At 42.9% G+C, this 17,720-nt stretch overlaps 2 protein-coding genes across 5 annotated transcripts in view; both read left to right on the forward strand.

Annotated features, from left to right (window-relative positions):
• Nucleotides 1-1,116: 1,116 nt before the first annotated feature.
• Nucleotides 1,117-11,350, forward strand: ZNF639 (zinc finger protein 639). 4 transcript variants are annotated; one of them, XM_079978122.1, is made up of 4 exons: nucleotides 1,117-1,204; nucleotides 8,450-8,518; nucleotides 9,315-9,422; nucleotides 9,622-11,350. In XM_079978122.1, exons 2-4 carry the CDS (start codon nucleotides 8,461-8,463, stop codon nucleotides 10,770-10,772), a joined length of 1,317 nt encoding a protein of 438 aa, XP_079834248.1. In that variant the 5' UTR covers nucleotides 1,117-1,204; nucleotides 8,450-8,460; the 3' UTR covers nucleotides 10,773-11,350. The 4 variants fall into 4 exon arrangements, with proteins under 4 accessions (XP_079834248.1, XP_079834249.1, XP_079834250.1 ...); XM_079978123.1 differs by having other exon boundaries at nucleotides 1,183-1,232; XM_079978124.1 differs by lacking the exon at nucleotides 1,117-1,204 and adding an exon at nucleotides 1,399-1,561.
• A 3,603-nt stretch (nucleotides 11,351-14,953) lies between these two features.
• Nucleotides 14,954-17,720, forward strand: part of MFN1 (mitofusin 1) — a 32,954-nt gene continuing 30,187 nt past the window's right edge. The window contains 2 exon segments of the mRNA XM_079977824.1: nucleotides 14,954-15,074; nucleotides 15,077-15,098. Of these exon segments, the coding sequence (XP_079833950.1) occupies nucleotides 14,969-15,074; nucleotides 15,077-15,098 (128 nt within the window). The 5' untranslated portion in view covers nucleotides 14,954-14,968.

The raw sequence follows: 17,720 nt of genomic DNA on the forward strand, positions 1-17,720 counted from the left end.
AACACATTGGTGCAACACAGTACAGGAAAATGCAAATATACAGGCCCTCAGGCATGTTGTAAGTCACTTTTTAAAATATATAAATACACTGATTGGATAAAACAGCAATATTGGAACATATTTGCACTTCTCATCAGATTTTAAAAAACCCTTAGAATAAGCAATCATTTAAATAAGTAAACACTGATAGAATTAAAACTATATACCGGTAGTTTATATCTAGAGCTGGGGGTGCTGTGTAATCTCACTGTATACAAGTTGTACAAATGACAATAAAGTATTTCAATATAACTACAGAACTCGCTCATACCTTTTCATTTTCAGCACGTGGGCAAAACAGGAACAAAACAGCAAAAGGCTTAAAAGGACTGGGATTAAGGATCACAGTTAACCCCGCTGCTGAAAATAAAAGCGTATAGGCGAATTCGCCTAAAGGTGTGACGAGGAGGGCAAGGGACGTCACCCTGCCTTTCCCACATTTATCAGAATGAGGCAGTCCCGGCAGGTGCCTAGAATGGACTGTACCTTTACGACTTATCTGGAAAATAATCGGATTTAAAGAGGCTTTGTGAAAGAGAAAGGGTATTGTAAAAGGGAAAGGAGCTGTAAAGATTTATAAACTGGCAATATAATTATAAAGGAAATGCGGAATAAATATAAAAGTATGAGGATTGCGGGGGGAGCGGGTGGAAGTCAAAAAAGAATTTGTAATATGTGGAATATGAATGTGTTTAAATAATTTGTAAGTGAAAAATTTTCTTAAAAATTAATTAAAAAAAAATAGAATGGACTGTACCACTTCGGAGAGCAGCTGGGGGTGAGGATTTTTTTTAAAAAAAAAAAATCAATGTAAAATAATCAACACCAGAGAAACACAAAAACCCTCCCGCCTCCTGATGCAAGCGCCTATTTTCACCTGCAAAGAGTTGCTGTCGACCCAGAGGCGGAGCCCCACTAACCCCCGGCATCCTAGGACACACCTCCCTGCCTGGGCGTGTTAGAACGGCCGGTCTTACCGCGAGGCCCTCGGGGATCGGGGAGGCGCGGCGTAGACGTCCGCATGCGCCCAGCTGCGTCGGGGGCGGGGCAAGACGGCGCGCGAGCGCCTCTCCTCCGCCCCTCCCTCCTCCCCTCCCCATCTTCCGTTGCGGCGGCGGCGGCGGCGTCGCGTGTGTGAGGCGCCGCTTGCGGCCTGCTGCTCAAGGTGAGTCCTGTGGCGGGGAAGGCGTGAGGTAGGTGTGGGGAGGGAAGGAAGGTTCGGCCTCCTTTTTCTTCCAAAAACTGGAAGAAGGGGAGAAGGAAATACCGCTATTTATTCTTATTCTTATTATTATTATCCGTGGCGCCCCCCCCCACCCGCCGCAAACTCTGAGGCAACTCGGGCGCCTCAATTCTCTTCAGCTTTGTGGGGTTGTAGGAGGCTCGCTAGCTCCACACACACCCTCATCATCATCATCTTCATCATCTGTAGGATGGACCCAGGCTTGATTACGTTCAGACCCGTTTATTGTCTCTTGTCAGAGGATCCATCCCGTTACGAACGCGCCTCTCCCCTTCTGAGGTGGGTAGCCAGTTATTGGGGGGGGGGGCGGAGAGAGAGGGAGGGAGCAACCTGTGTCTTTATGTAAAACCGGCATACATTGGTACCTCGGGTTACATACGCTTCAGGTTACACACTCTGCTAACCCAGAAATAGTGCTTCAGGTTAAGAACTTTGCTTCAGGATAAGAACAGAAATCCGGCTCCGGCGGAACAGCAGCAGCAGGAGGCCCCGTTAGCTAAAGTGGTGCTTCAGGTTAAGAACAGTTTCAGGTTAAGAACAAATTAAGTACTTAACCTGAGGTACCGCTGTAAAGGGTAAAGGGACCCCTGGCCACTAGGTCCAGTCGTGACCGACTCTGGGGTTGCGTCGCTCATCTCGCTTTATTGGCCGAGGGAGCCAGCGTACAGCTTCCGGGTCATGTGGCCAGCATGACTAAGCCGCTTCTGGCGAACCAGAGAAGCGCACGGAAACGCCGTTTACCTTCCCACCAGAATGGTACCTATTTATCTACTTGCACTTTGACGTGCTTTTGAACTGATAGGTTGGTAGGAGCAGGGACCGAGCAACAGGAGCTCAACCCGTCGCAGGGATTCAAACCGCCGACCTTCTGATTGGCAAGTCCTAGGCTCTGTAGTTTAACCCAAAGCACCATCCGCGTCCCTTGAAACCACATAGGAACCCTGTTAATTGATGAATGGTAAATGGCGGCAGCGCGCAAGGCATCCTAATTCATGCCTGCACGCTTTATGCACCCAGGAGCGACTTAGAGAGCCGCCCCAGTGGAGCTTCTGCGTCCGATTCGGTGGGTTGCGAGGAGGCGGGCGCAGCTCGCGACCATGTAAAAAACACAAACATAGAATGGGGCGCCTGGAGGGACAACGTGGTTTGAAAGCAGCGGGGACGGGGTTTGCTGCTTTTAGGGGTGGAGATTCAATGAGGCTGGGTTTCTATAGCATTCAGTTGGGCTCTACCCATTCCTGGTAGAAATATCCCATGTGAGAAGACCTGTTTTCTGGGATTTGGGATAGGTTTATTTGGAATAATGAAAGGGCACCCATTCTAGAATCTTTTGCTTCCTTGTAACACTTGCAAGAGGATTCTTGTGCAGCACATATATCTTCAAAGCATATTAGGTGGTACTGACATGGAGAAAACTGTATCTTTTCAGATATCAAGTCATGATTGATGGACACTTTTTTCTTTAAAAAAAAAAGTTATATCTTTAAAAAAATGCTACCTGTAAGTAGATATTTAGTTCACTGTGCTAAAACACTTATCCTTGATTTAAATTTTACTTGACAGGAGACTTTTATTTTGAGAAACATTTTTAAAAAATAGTAGTCCCCCTCTGGTATTTGAGATGGAATGCTCCATTCCATTTCCTGGGATTCTAACAACCTCATTCTGCTTCATGTGTTGTCCAGATGTGCAGGTATCGATAGCAGTGTTCGAAACTCCCATTGTTTTAGCACATTTTGCGATGCAATTTCATTAGCATGAGCAGTTTCTGAACTCTGGGCACTGTACTGTGCCTAGGATTTCAGAATAAAACTGCAGAGTGGAAGGAAAGGATGACCTTTTTCTGCCTCCCCACTTCCAGCTACTCTCTGAAGACTTGAGAAGAAGAATATTAGGGGGGTGGGCAGGGGAAGGTCTAGACCATGTGAAATCAAACAAAATATTTTAGCTGAAGTTCATTCATTTTCAGCTTTGTATTCTTGTTATTAAAGTGTGCCTAGACATTCTGTTGTTGCTCCCATAACCTGGTTTTAAGGTGCCATTTAGCGCCTAGTTTTCGTATCTCCGTTTCTAACGCTAATTGATAGGGAGGGCAACAATCACATATCCTCCAAAACTGCTCCCCTCCACTGAGAGGGAGCTTTTGGCAAATGGGAGGGAAAACTGTCAGTCACATTTACAAGTTCCATTGAAATACAGTGGTACCTCCGGTTACTGACGCTTCAGGTTACAGACTCCGTTAAGCCAGAAATAGTACCTTGAGTTAAGAACTTTGCTTCAGGATGAGAACAAAAATCGCACAGCGGTGGTAGGAGGCCCCATTAGCTAAAGTGGTACCTCAGGTTAAGAACAGTTTCAGGTTAAGAACAGAGCTCCAGAACGAATTAAGTTCTTAACCCGACGTACCACTGTATAGCATATGGAAATATATCTGTTTTGGGAAAGAAACTAAAATTGCAATCTTCAGGAGCAAGTGCTGTTCTTATTTTCTGTTTTCTTAATTGTTTATATTTCTCATACAATCAATCTCATTCCCATTCTTTTTAAATACTGGTTCTCTGTCATTTTTAGGTCTGGTTCACACATCAGACTAAGTCAAACCATGGCTTAATATGAATGCATGAGCCCCCAGAGAGAAGAGCCACTCCTCCCCAGTTGTTTCACTGCTGCACTGAGCTAAACCATAGTTTGGACTAGATGATCCTTGGGGTCCCTGCCAACGCTACAATTATATGAATTAAACTCCTTTTTGGACTTAAACATAATATTCTTAACAACAAATGCAAAAGAAAGATAAGGAAAAGCAAAATAATTTTTCACTTGACTGATTCACTACTTGTCTGATATGTGTGCGTCTTGCCATTAAATCTTCTCAACAACAGCTGTTGCTCTGTGATGAAAACTTGTGCTTTTAAAGATAAAACTGAATTTTCTGAAATTCAGATTGTGGGACAAAGGAGTCTTGGCCTAACTCTTGCAGTAGGCCCTGATCCCTGAACTTGGTGATCTAGGACCCTTTTGAAGAACACTCTCCGTCATGTCTCTCTAGGCAACAGGACAGAGAGCTTTTACAAAGATGCTGTGCTCCAGAATGCATCCCTTACTTTCAAGTGAATAACCTCCAGCTGACTGGTTATTTCTGGGTTCGCCAGAGGCAACACTCTCGCAACTGTATTGTCTCATGGAAATTATTCCAATCAGCCAAAGGTCAGACATTTGAGCTGGAATGGTGCATGAGGCCATATGGGTCAACTAGTACTTGATCAGGAAGCCTGTGTTTATAAGCAGTTTCAGAGTACATTGAGTATATTGGGAAAGATCCAGGAATATGTAGGTTGTTTTTCTCCAGGGACAGCCCCTAGTGAGCATTGCAATCCAGATGTACATGCTACCACCCACCCACCCCTTTTGCAGATCCAGTGCTGCACTGTGTCAACATTGTCAATTGATGAGGAGCCAGTGCAGGTGTAAATACTGTATATTTCTACAGCAACATGAATTTTCAAACTTAATCCGCAAATTAATTTTGTCTGGTCCTAGTTCTCCCCTTGATTAATGCCTTATGCTGATGACTAATGTGAATATGATTATAGCTGAAGTTCAGGGAACAATACTTTGGGTGGAGCAATGCCACATTTCAAAAAATACATATTATTGACTACATTGGCTTAAGAGTTACTGCAGTTAGACACATCAAGATATGCTTTCTGTTTTCAATTTTTAAAAATGTTGAATAGTGCACACTTGCAGATAGGTAGCCGTGTTGGTCTGCCATAGTCAAAACAAAATAAAAAAATTCCTTCCAGTAGCACCTTAAAGACCAACTAAGTTAGTTCTTGGTATGAGCTTTCGTGTGCATGCACACTTCTTCAGATACACCTTCAGTGTATCTGAAGAAGTGTGCATGCACACCAAAGCTCATACCAAGAACTAACTTAGTTGGTCTTTAAGGTGCTACTGGAAGGAATTTTTTTATTTTGTTTTGACTAGTGCACACTTGGTTATTTAGGACTTCAGGCATGGTAAAGTCAAGAGCAGGATTAGTAATTTGAAAATCTTACTACTACTGACTTCCCTCAGACCACCTAGTGACATGTTGGCAGGGGTGATATTTAAAACAGGCACTTTGTGAATCACTTGATCTCCTAGTTACTATACAATACCAGCTTGCATGTCACATAAGAGATAATCTCTGTGATTGAACAGAAATTCCCTGTTGAAAATATTTCCATATTCGAGAATATCCTAATTTGACTCTCGGCTCTTTTTGTGAACTGTGTTGTGCTCAGCTGCTGTTGAAGTTGTTCTCCAGTGAACTTACACCCATTCACAAAGTGCCCTGGTAATATTTCTCATTTGTGAACTGGGAATGTGAAAGGCATTTTTGTCTGCTGTAAGGATGATCAGCTTCAGAGAAACTCAGTTTCTAAGAAACTGATTTAAAACTGACCTATGTCAGGACAGACAGGGGAAGTGTGTCCTTGTTAATTCTCCCCTGCTTCTCAGTGGCTTTTGATACCATTGACCATGGTATCCTTATGGAGCAGTTGTCCAGGTTAGGGGTGGGTGGCACTGCTTTGCAATGGTTCCTGTCCTACTTGGATGGTCGTTCCCAGAGGGTGATGCTGCAGGAGTGCTCTTCTGCCCCGTGATGCCTTCATTGTGGAGTTTCTCAGGGTTTGATTTTATTCCCCATGCTGTTTAACATCTGCATGAAATCACTAAGTGAGATCATCTAGAGTTTTGGAGCATATTGTCAGCAGTATGGTACTGAGACACAGCTCTGATTCTCCTTTACATCTGCAGGTGTGGCAGTGAATGTACTGAACTGATGTCTTGCCTCCGTAATGGACTGGATGAGAGCCAATAAATGGAAGCTCAATACAGATAAGACTGAGGCACTGTTAGTGTGTTCTCTGGATCAGATGGATGGGAAATGGCTTGCTATTGATGTGGTTCGCTTCCTCTGAAGGAGCAAGTCCACAGCTTAGGGGTGCTTCTGGATCTGTTGCTGTTGCTTGAGGCTCAGGTAGCCTCTGTGGCCCAGCTGTGCCCCTATCTGGTCTGGTATAGCCTAACTTCTGTCATTTATGCTCTGGTAACCTCTAGGCTAGATTACTGCAACATGTTATACATGATGTGCCTCTGAAGACAGTTCAGAATCTTCAGCTGGTGCAGAAGTGGCTGCTGATTAATAAACAGTGGCTGCTGGTTATTTTTCAGGCCCAGTTCAAAGTGCTGACTTTGACTTATAATTTCTATAGTGCTAAACAGCTCTGGACCATAATAATTCAAGGACCACCTCTCCTCTAACCCAGACCCTGCAATCACAATCTGAGGTCCTTCTTCATGTGCTTCCTCCACAGAGGATGACGCCATGAGAACAGCCCTTTTCTGTGGTGGCCCCCGCGTGTGGAATGCTTTCCCCAGGGAGGCTCTCCAGGTGCCTTTGTTACATATTTTTGTTACAACTCCCATAATCCTGGACAATCAACTGTGCTGGTTGGGGCTGATGAGAATTTTGAGTGCAATACGATGGTACCTTGTGTTCCGGACAGGATCCGTTCTAGAGACCCATCTGTAACGTGACATGCCTGCAACTCGAAGTGCTGTGTCTGCGCAGGCGCGCGGCGTTATTTGGCGCTTATGCCACAATTTAGCGCGTCTGCGCAGGCGTGAGCAGCGAAACCCGAAAGTAACCCGTTCCAGTACTTCTGGGTTGCCGCAGGACGTAACGCGAAAAGACGCAACATGAAGCAGACGCAACGCGAGGTATAACTGTATCTGAAAGGCCAGAGGTTACCCACACCTGGTGTGTATTATACAAGGGAGCACCTCTTCTTTAAATCTCTGCCTATGTGACTGATTAATATTTCAAAGCAAGGAGATCCTAGTCCTCAAATTGTTGTTAATTCATTCGTCTCCTCCCACATGTGTCTCAAGGTAATTTACAAACAGATCATAAGAATAGTTTGTGCTTTGCATAGTTACTCTAATCTGATTAGGTTCCTTTTGATGTTTGATTTATTTCTTCCTTCAGATGTTTCCTCTGTTGTAAGAAGTTGTGTAGTTGACAGTTCTTCAGCTTCTAATGAAGAGTCCGTCTAGTAATTTGGAAGTCCCAGTTCTTTTCCTCACATTTTATTATGTAAACCCAGGGAGGAACATATCTAATATCTAATTAAGTCCAATTTGAAAATAACACAAGAATAGACCCTTGGTTGTAAAATGTCATTCAGCAGTTTATCAAAGGCTGAAATGGTGAGAGAACTGCCTCATCTTTTTCTGTTCAGTCATATCACTTTCGATTACAAAGGTGAGATTAAAATTGTTTGATGTTGCAATGAAAGTTTCATTTCTTTTCCTTCAGGGGAGGGCAGCATCAATGACAAACATGCATTTTGACTAGCTACAAAACTAAGCAAAATGTGTTGGTTCCTGAGAAAGGAAATCCTTCAACAGCAGAGCAGCCACAGTGGATTCATATCTATGTTCCCCTGTTGTTCTTCTGACTTTGATCCATAGATAGTATCCTCACCAGTGTCTTCAAATAGCACAAGTGCTGCTGGCCCAAGATCTCTCAGTCTGGTTTCAGGCCATTTCCCCCCTCACACTGCAGTTGTGTGCAACACAGCCCACATGGTTCAGGAGCGGGGCCCAACCCTATGGAGAGTGTTTTTTCAAGGGAGGAAGAGAAAAGAAAGATTGGTTATTCAAGTTGCCTTGCTTGTGCAACTAGTGGATAAAACCCTTTATTTTCATTGCTAAGCTAAACTATACTAATGCCCAACTTGGGCACCTACAAATAATAAAGGCATACAACAAGGAATACCCAACAGTTCAGATAAATTACATTTAAAAATTAATTGCAGCAATCTAACACCTACAACCAGCACAAGCTAATCTAAATAGATGGGCCTTTTATCCTGAAAAATCCTGTTGTGACTGACAGGAGTCACAAGTCTTCCAGTGACACGCAATCTCTAGTTTGTGGAATGATTTGTTACTTAGAGCTTTAAGACTTGGTAAATATCATCTTGCTGATCACATTGATGCACAGCAGGGGTGGTTAAATTATTGACTTATCTTCCCATCTAACTCACTGTAAAGGAGCTTCAACAAGTTTATCGTTTTTCTTTTTGTTCTTTTTTATTTCAATTTGTTTAGACTGAAGCAAAATGAATGAACATCCAAAGAAGAGGAAAAGGAAGACTCTACACCCCTCACGCTATTCAGGTAGATTAATATGTTTACCTATTTCATTTACAGAAAGCTATTAGTTATCTTGTGAACAAAGCTGGTAAATAGTCGCAAGATACATTTTGAAATGGGTGGGTAAAGAATAGCTTAAGCATCAACTAGGACATATATCTTTCCCTATTCCTGTTTAATTAAAATGTACCAGTTTATTGAATATGCAAAGCATGTCTTTATGCATATAATATATGTAGTTATAATGTTGTACGTTCAGTATAAAAGCTGCAAACCTTTATGGTTCTCGATTACAGTAGGACTGAAATAGAAGTTTGTCCAGGAACTACAGTGTTGTGTACAACACACAGTAATGCTCATTGGTGTCTGAAGTAGCACCACTGCTGTCACCATAGTATCAAATAAGGAGCAAAAGGATTTCTGTACGCTTTGTTAGCATTGTTGCTTCTAAGAGAAATATGCTAAATAATAATTTGTTGTCTAGGCTATTCTGAGAAAAGGCAAAGTGATGAGATTGAGAAGTCAGAGCCCTCCGTCCTATAAAGCCATAACTGCCACTGAAATACCATCCATTTACAGTATTTCTGGATTCCTTTGTTAACCTTGATAATTTATTTACTGCAGGGAATTGAGCATAAGAACACAATGTCCTTGATACTGTCATACTTTGGAAATAAACATTGCTATATAAGTTCTAAATACTATTTTCAGCATTGGTCATCAGTGCAAAGTATATCAGTTGTAGTTTCTGTACATTGCATCAGAAAGCAGCAAAAAAAGTGTGTCAAGCTAACACTTGCCTTTCCTTCTAAATGTCTAGATTCTTCAGGCGTCCCAAAATACATAGACAATAGCGGCATATTTTCAGACCACTGCTACAGTGTGTGTTCTATGAAACAGCTAGACTTGAAGGTTTCTGATAATCGAGGTAAGGTTTAGCATCTTGCTTTTTAATTCACATATGTGATCTCCTTGTCCATAGCTCATTAGAACTTGGATTGGTTCTAAAAACTAATATTTCTATCCATTTTACTTTGATACATTTTTGTCAGGCACATTAAAATGGCAAAAGAAAATACCTGCGCATCTGATTTTCATCTTGCATATCTTTTATTCCCTTTTTGCAGATAAACCTGCCAATAATGGGATTTTTAAAGACACATGTGAGTCTCCTATCTTCAATGACAGCTTAACTGAAGAGGAGAAACCACTGGATATTCAGACTGTAGAAATTTCTACTACTGAAGTCCAGGCTGTTGAAGTTCATGACATAGAAACTCAAACTATTTCCCCGGAGAAGCTTGAAGCGGAGGAAACGGAGGAAATCCCAGTTGAAAGCTGCAAAGTGCTTGAGAAAAACCCTCCCTTGAATGTCACCATTCAGCCAAAATGGCCTCTCTTACGGGCCAACAGCAGTGGCTTATACAAATGTGAGCGCTGCGCATTTAACAGCAAGTACTTTTCAGATTTGAAGCAGCATCTTGTCCTGAAGCACAAGGCATGTCCTGAGGGCAACATCTGCCGGGTATGTAAAGAAACATTCTCCTCTAAAAAAGTGCTTATTGAACACTTAAAAATCCACGAGGAAGATCCCTACATTTGCAAATACTGTGACTACAAAACAGTAATGTTTGAGAACTTGAGCCAGCATATAGCAGACACACACTTCAGTGACCACCTTTACTGGTGTGAGCAATGCGACGTCCAGTTCTCCTCCAGCAGTGAGCTGTATCTCCATTTCCAGGAGCACAGCTGTGATGAACAGTACCTGTGCCAGTTTTGTGAGCATGAGACAAGTGACCCCGAGGACTTGCACAGCCATGTGGTGAATGAGCATGCAGGCCGGCTGATTGAGCTGAGCGACAGCTACCACAGCAGGCAGCAGCAAGGCCAGTACAGCCTAGTCAACAAAATCAGCTTTGACAAATGCAAGAACTTCTTTGTGTGCCAAGTATGTGGCTTCCGCAGCAGGCTTCATACCAATGTCAACCGGCATGTGGCAATTGAGCACACCAAAATATTCCCCCATGTTTGTGATGACTGCGGGAAGGGGTTTTCAGGCATGCTGGAATATTGCAAACATTTGAACACTCACATGTCGGAAGGGATTTATTTGTGTCAATATTGTGAATATTCGACAGGGCAGATTGGAGACCTCAAAATTCACTTGGACTTCAGGCATTCGGCTGAATTGCCTCACAAGTGCACTGATTGCTTGATGAGATTTGGAAATGAAAAAGACCTTTTAAGCCATCTTCAAATTCATGAAATTGCTTGATTGTTGTTGTTGTTGTTGTTGTTGTTGTTGTTGTTGTGCATGTCCCTGTGTCAGAATCTAGCTCAGAATATTAGAATTTAAACATGTTTTCCACATATGCTATCCTTGAATGAACTTCAAATGAATCTACTCCTATGTCACTAGGAAAGAATCACTATAGGCAGAGGCCTACTTGTGATGTAGCCCTACTTGTGTTCAATAATAAATCCTGGCTCTAATGGAAACCAGGGCTTTGAACTCGCAGCCCTGTAGGGTGAGCTGGCTGAAGACCCAACCCACCAGCTTTCTTTACACACACTATGCAGATTGTTCAAGAAATGTCTGGTGAATTTTCAAGCAGTGCAATCAATGACTTCGTCTCTGCGTTTTTGGGTTTCCTGACCAGGATTTCTGCAGGTAGAAAATAAGCACATCAGTGAAAACAGCTGTTGAGTTGGGGTGGGAGGGGGAAGTTGTGTGTGTCAGTGAACCTGTTAATGCATAATAGCATGTGCAGTTGGTGTATGAAGATAACATAGTATAAAGTTGTTTTGTACCTATGGGGGGGGGGGACAAAAATAAATACTCAGATATGTGTATGTCATTTGTGTTCCGTACTATTATCATCAAGTGGCAGGTAGATTCGTACAGGACGCCACGAAAAGTTCCACTTTGTGAGCAGAGAATATTTATATGATTGAAAAACTGTCACTTAAAATCTGGCAAGGGGAAGATTTAAGGTGATAGCATGAATATATATACCTATATCTAGAGGGGGATCTGCTCATAACAGTATAGGCATTAAGTGGCAATATCTGTGTTTGAACCAAAGTGGTCTCACATTGAGATCAGGAGAAAATGTAGAAGTACTGAAGTTGAGAGCTGACTTGAAAGTTTGCTCTTGTATTGGAAACTATGTCGATGTCAGTAAGTTGGAAAAACAGCTTCTACGCAAGTCCTCCATTTGCCACTTTCATGTTTCATCTCCTTGTTCTGCTACCAGCACTCCCAAGTGAGAGTCATACACATATAGCTGAGTGTGTCTCACACCAGTGATGTGGGATAGCAGATTTTCCAGTGCTTTATTTTTCTGCGGAAAACCTGTTCCATGCCACTTGCAAATAAATATTATGTAAGCCCCAGTACAGTGTAGTGGAGGGGAAGTTGTTCTGTCGGGCAGGTAGAAAGATTTGCACTGATGGCATGATCTCCTTAGCACTACTTTAAATACGACCCAATATACACCTACAGGCTGTCCAAAAGCCTCTATAAATACATAACATGGTAAAAAGGACTATAAAACTAAATTCTGCTCTGCGTAGACCCATTAAAATTAATGGACATTAGTGAAGACCTTCAGCGAGTGTACTGAGTTTGACTAATGTTGGATGCAACCTAAAACAACCATCTTAAAAGCCATCACAGTAGCAAATGAAACCAGCAAATAATGCAAGTGTAAAAGTAGATAGCAAAAAATACCAATTTAATTGTGTTAATGATTTGATTGTTTCTTTGATTGTCCCTGAATCTTCCCACCACACTTGCCATCCTCTCCTGCCATACCCTTTGAGAAACCCTGATGTAAGGGGTCTTCCACACTGATCTTGGAGAAGTGAAATTATGCATGCTTCAAAAAAGGTGCTGTGTATATGAAAAGTAGATATATATTCACATGGGGTTAGTAATTCTCAATAGAATTGCTTTCTGGAAGCAGAGAAAGTGTTTCCTGCTGCTTGAGGAAGCGCTCTGGGACCACGGACCATTAAAGTGCAATGTAGCTCTTTGAATTCTGGACCTACTGTGATAAGACTGATGAAAGCACCATGTATCCAGTGTTCGAAACTCCCATTGTTCTAGGTGCGTTTTGTGACAGGGAATTTCATTAACGCGAGCAGTAGTGCACCTAAGATTTCAGATTAAAACTGCAGAGTGGAAGGAAAGGACCTTTTTCTGCCTCCCCACTTCCAGGTACTCTCTGAAGACTGGAGAAGAGACCCTCTTGAGAATATTAGGGCATGGGCAGGAAAAGGACTAGACCATGTGAAAAACGAACATACTTTAGCTGCAGTTCATTCATTTCCAGCTTTGTATTCCGTTACATTCCATTGTTGCGTCCATAACCTAGGTTTAAGGTCCATTTAGCTTCTAGCTTTCATATTTCAGTTTCTAACAGCATGTATCACCATGGGAGTTGCTGTTAATTTCTATCTTCTTAAATTATTCAGGTTTATTATGTGACCTATAAATGTTTTATATACCCAAGCAATAAATCTATAAAATTATATCCACTATGCTATTGTACCAACAGCTCTGGTAGTCTAGCAAGGTTCCATGTGGCACAGTTTGCCACTGGGCAGAAACTATTCTGCTCTGCTCAGCTCAGCTGCTTGCTAGCAGTGCAAAGCTATGCATACCTATGCAGAAGGAAATTCCATTGAGCACAATGGGACTTACTTGGGAGTCAGTGTTTACAGTAGTGTTTAGGCTATAATGCCTATCAGCCCTCTTCTTGCTTTCCTGACCTCGGAGCAGCCATTCCAGTGCTTCAGTGGGGAAGATGGAAAACACAGCTCACTTGCATTAGCTGAAAGATCAGCTTGATCAGGCACTTTGTGCCCCAGGAATTGTGCCAGCTGGTCATTATATGAGCAACTTAGTGCCTGGGTTTGATTCTTCCCTTTGTATCCTTTTTCCTTCACGTGCCATGTTTTTCTTATATCATAACCCGGCAGGCAGGGACTGTCTTCTTTTGATCGTATGTGAACCACTCAGGGAGCTAAAGAGCAGGGTACAAATGCTCCAAAAAGTTCGCATTTCACATTTATCGGGTCTTTGCAGCAACATCTTTTTAAAGGCTAAGCAATGGAGAGGTCCTTGAAGAACGCAGATTGCTAGGCTGCAGCCCTATACACCATTAACCTGGGAGTAAGTCCCATCAAACTCCAAAGGACTTAACTTCTGGCATTGCACTGTTAAGCACCTAATCTAGTGTAGAGTAGTGGCTAACTGTGCCATCTTTGTCTCCTCAGAAGGAAGTCCTGTTGAGTTCAAGGGACTTACTCTCAGGTTAAGTGTGCATAGAGGACTGCAGCCTTAGGGCAGCTGTCGCCAGTGTGGTGCCCTCCAAATTTTTTGGACTATAAGTCCCACCAGCATGTGGCATTATAAATTTACTAAGTCATTAAGGCTCCCAAAGACTCTTGTTGTTTTACTGCTGAGCAAACAGGCACAAGTCTATACCCTATTAATTTCAGGGTAATGGGTTCAAGCCCCACATTGGGCAAAAGATTCCTGCATTGACCCTCGTGGTCCCTTCCAACTCTAAAATTCTATGATTGCATGAGTGTGTTTTGGAGGGGAATCTCTGTTGTTTAGTCGTTTAATCATGTCCGACTCTTCGTGACCCCATGGACCAGAGTATGCCAGGCACTACTGTCTTCCACTGCCTCCCACAATTTGGTCAAACTCAAGCTGGTAGCTTCGCAAACACTATCCAACCATCTCGTCCTCCGTCGTCCCCTTCTCCTTGTGCCCTCCATCTTTCCCAACATCAGGGTCTTTTCCAGAGAGTCTTCTCTTCTCATGAGGTGGGCAAAGTATTGGAGCCTCAGCTTCAGGATGTGTCCTTCCAGTGAGTACTCAGGGCTGATTTCCTTAAGAATGGAGAGGTTTGATCTTCTTGCAGTCCATGGGACTCTCAAGAGTCTCCTCCGGCACCATAATTCAAAAGCATCAATTCTTCGGCAATCAGCCTTCTTTCTGGTCCAGCTCTCACTTCCATACATCACTACTGGGAAAACCATAGCTTTAACTATATGGACTTTTGTCGGCAAGGTGATGTCTCTGCTTTTTAAGATGCCTTACTAAACCAGTGTGGTACAGGGGTTAGATTGCTGGACTAGAACCTGGGAAACCAGGGTTCAAATCCCCACACTCAGCCAAGAAGCTCAACATATAAATAAAACAAACAACGAAGCCTGCCCCTGGAGGTCGACTTGCACCTCTTCTCCCTCGACCACTCCCGCTCTTTCCTATCTCTATGCAACGAGCCCGGGCTGAACCGAAAGACTTTCCAACGTCCGCAGGGAAGAGACGGCATGGTGGTGGTGGTGGTGGTGGGAGGGGGTAAAGGCGGAGTTAACCGCTGCGCACGCGCAGAGGGAGTCTCTGACGCCGGCTGGCCCCGTTGCCCGGACCAGCGATGGCGGAGCGCGTGGATGATGGGAGGAAGGCGCTCGAGAGGCGGCGGAAGTGATACCTGCCTCCTCTTGGTTGGGCGAGAACGAGGGGCGGAAGACGCCGGCGAGGCTGAGCGCGGGAGGGGGCGAGCCTTGCTCCCGTTGCCAGGTAAAAGGAGCACGGGGGGGGGGGGGCAAGTGACCTTTGGGCTTTTTTTTGGGGGGGGTTGACCTTTCGTCCCCCATTTGAGTTGCGGGGCTTGTTCTGTGAGGTTTTGCTTCAGGCTGGAGGGGGCTTATGTAATGCCAAACTGAACTTGGTCCCAGGCATTGGGCTACCTCATGGCTGACCTCCTCGGACACGTTTCTTCACATTTATTTACTGCATCGAGTTTTTTTTTTTTTTTAAGTAGCTGTTGTAAATCTTCTAGCTGTGGGACAGGCAGGTCGCTCGCCCCCAGTCAAGACACTTGCTCCTGGGGTGCCCTACCGAAACACCCCCCCCCCAAAAAAAAAACCCCAACAGAATTGGGTGCAACAGACAAATTAAAAGGGGCTTGTGCTGTAGTCGACTTGGAGCAAACCCAAAGTACGTTGGACGCAGCTGCCAAGCCCCTCTCTTTCCTCTTCCTTTTTTCCTAATCTCTCCTTGGGAATCTTCTTTTAGGAAAGGTCAATTGCGAACATTGTTGTTGTTGTTTGTTCCTGCCAGCCTGGAATCCTGGCTCGGGAGAATGCAGCTCAGACAGGATCAGGTTGGGCCCCACCAACTCTTCTGAATCTTTCAGGGAGCTTGTTTCAGCAAAAGCACCTAATAAGACCCTCAGACTGAAATCAGCAAAGAAGTTTCAACGGCAGAGTCCAGCCTGAAGCCGCCAACTTAGAATTAATAGGGAAATTTGCACTTCCAAACTCGGGCTTAGTGGTGATTTCATTTCACTTTTAAATTGTATAACCTACCACGTTTCTGTATTACACAAGGCGATTTGGGATTGGCTAACTCCCTCTTTGAGTTTGAGTTATCTTTCTTTTTGTCAGTTCATTCCCAGGTGGGAGTGTTTCGTGTCTCCTCTGGTTAGATCTTTTATAGTTTGTCTGGATCTCATTTTAAGTCACACTCTGAACAGGAATGTGGTGTATCTTGCATTGTGGGGGATAGGGTTTCTGGCCAAGCTTCGGACAAATGCACACTTGCCAGTTAAGGCTGGGCTTCATAGAATCATAGAGTTAGAAGGGACCCCAAGGCAGCTGTCCCATACGGGGATCAAACATGCAACCCTTCACTGCGGAACTAGGGTGGTATTCAACTAAGCTTTACTCAGAGTAGACCCAAATAAAAAAAGGTTTTCAAAAAGTGAAAAATATCCTCTAGATCTGTCACCAGTATTGCATCGGAGGGTATGCTCCCTGGCCCATAAACGCTTGTGTTTCCAATAAACGTATTGTTGAAGATTCCACGAAGCTCTCTGCTATTTAAGGTATATTCATTATGCAGAATAGAAAGTCTTTCATCACACTGCATTTCTGGCAAAGTGCATGCTCCATATATTGCACGGAGCTGACAGTTCCAGCAGCTCAGAGATACACACCCAGTGTTTTTCTAGGTCAGTATGGCACAGTTGGGGTGGGACTGTTATGGTTTCCTCCCTCTCTGGAGAAGCTAGTCACAATCCGGTTACTAGTCAATTTCACTTGAGTTTGACACACTAACTTGCAGGTCACAGGATAAAATGTGAGCCTTCACTACAAAGCACTTGAAGGCTGCAGACACTTTATAAGACTTTCAAGAGATCATTTGTTTTATGAATATTGCCTATAAGGATCTGCACTGAAGGAAAATAGTACTGATTTTTCTAATCCGGAGAAATTAACATTTGGACAGGGGGATAAATGGAATGCATAAAATTGAATGCAACATCTGATTGGCCACTGTGAAAACAGGATTCCTGCTTTACTAATCTAATTTGCTGTTTTGTCTCCATCATTTGATTAAATTTAACAGTCTGATTTCATAATAATACATATTATTTCTTATCTTCTTTATTTTAGCAATGGTGAATTGTATGGGAAATGGTTTTTTCTGTCTCTAGGATTATAACAGCTAGTCATAAAGTCACTTCATCCTGGAGTATGATTGAAATATTGTATGGCAGAATTTAATTACACTTTTTGAACATGGATACAAAAGGCGCAGAAGTTCAAAAGGCTTAAATATACACATGTTAATTGTGGATATCATGATCTTTTGATGATTGGGTTTCTCTGCAACAAACAAGGAAGCAAAGCTTGATAATGATGGTTATTTATTACATTATATTGTAAGTCACTTTGAGTTTACACATTGTGAAAAAGAGACTAATAAGTCCTGTGAATAACAATAAAATATTAATATTTAATTTATTAGTTGCCCCTCACAAAATTTTAAGCGTATAAAGTATAAAATTATAAAGTGTATAAAGTACCAAATAAGAAGAAACAATGCCTTATAATAAAATTTGTACAAAATAGACTTAATTAAACAGCAAAAACTTATAACCCACAAACAGCAAAAACATCTTAATCCATCATGTCTCTGAGGAAAGAAATAAGTTTTTCCCCTGTCGCCAAAAGGATATTAAAGATGTCACCATCCAGACCTCACTGGGGATAGCATTCCACAAGTAGGGAGCCACAACTGAAAAGGCCCTATTCCCTGTTGAGACACTTTAAACCTTCCTCAGAGGGAGTACCTGAAGGAGGGGCTAAGATGAAGATTGAAGAGTTTGAGCAGTTTCATATTGGAAGAGATACA

Source organism: Podarcis cretensis (assembly GCF_951804945.1).
Source record: "Podarcis cretensis genome assembly, chromosome: 5".
NCBI lineage: Eukaryota > Metazoa > Chordata > Lepidosauria > Squamata > Lacertidae > Podarcis > Podarcis cretensis.

Coding starts and splice junctions, on each gene's coding strand:
- ZNF639 (XM_079978122.1), top strand. CDS start 8,461: ATGAATGAACATCCAAAGAAGAGGAAAAGGAAGACTCTACACCCCTCA. Junction 8,519..9,314: donor ACACCCCTCACGCTATTCAG/GTAGATTAATAT, acceptor CTAAATGTCTAG/ATTCTTCAGGCGTCCCAAAA. Junction 9,423..9,621: donor GAAGGTTTCTGATAATCGAG/GTAAGGTTTAGC, acceptor CCCTTTTTGCAG/ATAAACCTGCCAATAATGGG.